At 59.4% G+C, this 3,159-nt stretch overlaps 1 protein-coding gene across 1 annotated transcript; it reads right to left on the bottom strand.

Annotated features, from left to right (window-relative positions):
- Positions 1 to 600: 600 nt before the first annotated feature.
- LOC309888961 (mucin-3A-like) lies at positions 601 to 2,273 on the bottom strand (the record flags this gene model as incomplete). The annotated part of the gene is made up of 5 exons (XM_082781620.1): positions 1,555 to 2,273; positions 1,276 to 1,437; positions 920 to 1,011; positions 753 to 808; positions 601 to 642 (listed from the first exon to the last, which is right to left on the bottom strand). Exons 1-5 carry the CDS (start codon positions 1,821 to 1,823, stop codon positions 601 to 603), a joined length of 621 nt encoding a protein of 206 aa, XP_082637746.1. The 5' UTR covers positions 1,824 to 2,273.
- Positions 2,274 to 3,159: the final 886 nt, after the last annotated feature.

Raw genomic sequence — 3,159 nt, 5'->3', positions numbered from 1 at the left:
GAGGAGGAGGAGGAGGAGGAGGATGAAGACTCGGGTGCAAGCCCCCATCTTGGTGCCCCCCAACCCCCCAGTGCCACCAGCAGCATCCTGGTGCGGAGCCATGCCTGGGGCAGGAGTGGCAGTGGGGAACTTTGCCCCTCTGTGGGGAGGAGCCACGCATCCCTGCCTGGAGCTTCCCCAGGACAAGTAATTAACAGCCCCATGCATGCTGGAGCCATCCCAGTACAAACCAGTGACACCAGTGACTTGATACTTATTTATTTGGAATTGGAGGGGGTCAAGACCTATGCAGGGGGAAGAGGGGGAGTCCTGACCCTTAAAGTGACCTGTGTGTGTGTGGGGAGAACACCCTGGAAATGACGTCATGGCCCACCAAGTGAGGTCATCACCAGGAGAACAGGGCCCGGACCAGTATGTGCAGGCAGAGGTTGGGGCCAAATGAAGTGCTACAGGAAGGGTGGGAGTCATGACCCTAAAAGTGAGGGCCATGAGCCCCAACTTGAGGTCATGATACCTCCCGAAAAGCAAGGGTTATCCCACAGTGCTGTGTGGCTCCCTGGGGGGAGAGGAGGCAGCCTCCTGGTGTCCCCTCCTCCCTGCTCAGAGCTCCGTGGTGATCCTCTCCGGCCTCTGGATTTGGACCTGTGGGGAATTTTTTAGAGGTGGGGGGGTTCACATGGTGAGTCCATTAGAGCAGTGGGGGTGCTACCCCTCATATGTCCCCCTCCGTTCAGGTGTGTGGGGGGACCTACCTTTGCCGAGGTGTCCACGGACTGCAGGTCAACCCGCATGGTGTCCTCATGGGCACCTGTGGGGTGAAGGAGCTCAATGGGGATGCCCCGGGTGGGGGTTCCACTAACTGCCCCATCCCATCATCCCATCGTGGGGGTCAGTGGATTCCCCCCCTCCAACCCCATACCATCATTCTGGATGGTGAAGCCCCCAGGGGCTTTCCAGTTTTCATCCTCTTCCTCGTACCACTGCTCCTTGGTCTCTTTCAGGTCGCTGTACCTGGGGGGGCATAGAGGCTCTGACATCAGGAGTGTGACTGGAGGCAACTGGGGGGGGTCATGTAAGCACCGGGGGGGGGCAAGTTAAGCTCCATCAGGACCACCAGAGGTGGAGGCAAGCACCGTGGATGGGTGTGTTTGAGGACCTCCATGATTGGAGGCCCTTCCCAGATGGAGGACCACCATGGACCAAGGAGGGCCTCCGCTTGTGGAGGTCCTCCCGTGCCCACCACCTACCCCTCCCTTCTCCATGGGGATTCCCCACCTGTCCGACAACTTCAGCCTCCTGGCCCTGAAGATGAAGGCAGCAAGGCCAAAGATGACCAAGCACAAGACCGCCACGGCCAGGCCCATGCCCACGGCCATCTTGCTGACCCGGCTACTGCACCGATCGCCTTGGTACCAGTAGAGGTTGGTCTCACGGCAGCTGTGGGGAGGAGATGTGGGGCTGAGTGCGGTGCCGAGACCACTGGTCCTTTGGTGGGGCCAAGAGCCCTCAGCAGGGCCCTGGAGGTGTCCCTGGGGGTGTCCTCGTGCTACTTACAAGCACTGGGGACCTCTCAGGGTGAGCTGGCACTGCCCCTCGTTGCAGTCGATGGCACTGGCAGTGTTGGCCGAGCAGTTGGACACGCAGGTGAGGCCGTTTTTGGTGGTGTTGGGGTAGTAGAAGTCCTTGAAGCCGTTGGGTGTGACCTGGCGGCAATACTCTGCGGACGGCATGGGGGTTGGCCGGGGGGAGATGCCCCTGGAGCCCTGCCCATGATTAACTGCAAACAACCCACCCCACGGGCTCACCTGTTGCATTGAACTCATACGAGGGTTGGGCGATCGTCACTTCGGAGGCGTTGAAGCAGAAGGTGCCTGGGAAGGAGAGGGAGAGGCCGTGTGGAAGAGGCCCAGGCCTCAGGGGTCTCCAAGGCCCCCAACTCTGTCTACAGAGGCCTCAGCTCTGCCCCAGGCCTAGGCCCGAATGGATCCCTAGGGCCTTAACCATGTCCAGGATGCCCCAACACCATCCCCAGGGCCCCAAGTGTGTCCCTGGAGGCCACAACCTCGTCCCCAAGGCCAGGCCTGAACAGTTTCCCAGGGCCCCAACCATGTCCCATGAATACTCCAACCATGCCCCCAGGGCCTAGGTCCAAAGTGGTCCCAAGGTCCCCAGCCTCATCTTGGAGTTCCCACCCGTGTCCGTGGGGGGCAGAGGCTCACTGTTATCAGTGCAGTTTTCATGCTGGGCCGCTGCTTGGACGATCTCCTGCTCCACATTCTTGGTGACGTTACCGATCTTCTCTACGGTATCAGCGGTCACCGGCACAGCAACGATGACGGTGTGATTCACCACGATGCTGCCCGGTCTGAGGGGACACCCCAATGCCCATTGGTGTAGCCCCAATACCAGTTGGAGCACCCCAATAACCCTTCATCATTGACCAGCATGAGGCCAGTTGGAGCACCCCAATACCAGTTGGAGCACCTCAGTGGTAATCAAAGCACTCAATGCCCACTGGAGCACCCTGAAACCCTTTCCCAGAGGCCAGCAGCCCAACACTCACGACAGACTCAGGATCTTGATGCCCTGGTAGCCTTCAATGTTGCGGTAGTAGATTTCCATCTGGAAGAGAAGGAGGCTTTAGGCCAGTTATCGGTGCCCCACTCCCTTCCCTCACAAGTTCCTTCCCCACCTTGGTTTCCCCCCAAAGCTAGCACACCCCTGACAAGGACAGAGAAGACCCCAGGGGGGCAAGAACAGCATCCCACCTGCAGGGTGAAGGTGAGGACGAAGCTCTTGTAGCCTTTGGAGCTTTCGTTTCGGAGGTCCTCGGTGAACTCCTGGTTGGTGACCCGCAGCTCCACGCTCACAGACACGTTGGTTTCTTTGGGGGAAGGTAGGAGATTGAACTCAGGAGTAGAAGACAACCCCAGCACCTTGGGCATTGCTGCTGTGCCCTGCAGGGCAGTAATGAGCCTTAACAGCCCCAACCAGCCTCACCTGGGACCTGCAGCCCCTGCTTATAGATGCAGGGGAGGAATTTAAGGGCAGGCCTCTAGTCCTCTGGAGCTGTGCTGAGGGGGACCTGTTCCTGGACTGCTTCTGTCTGCTGCTTGGACCTCAACAGTGGTTTCCTGCCCTGCCCTTTGCTTCTCCCTG

This window comes from Aythya marila (assembly GCF_965140915.1).
Source record: "Aythya marila genome assembly, chromosome: 31".
NCBI classification, from domain to species: Eukaryota; Metazoa; Chordata; class Aves; order Anseriformes; family Anatidae; genus Aythya; species Aythya marila.
This window is presented reverse-complemented; position numbering and strand designations above follow the sequence as displayed.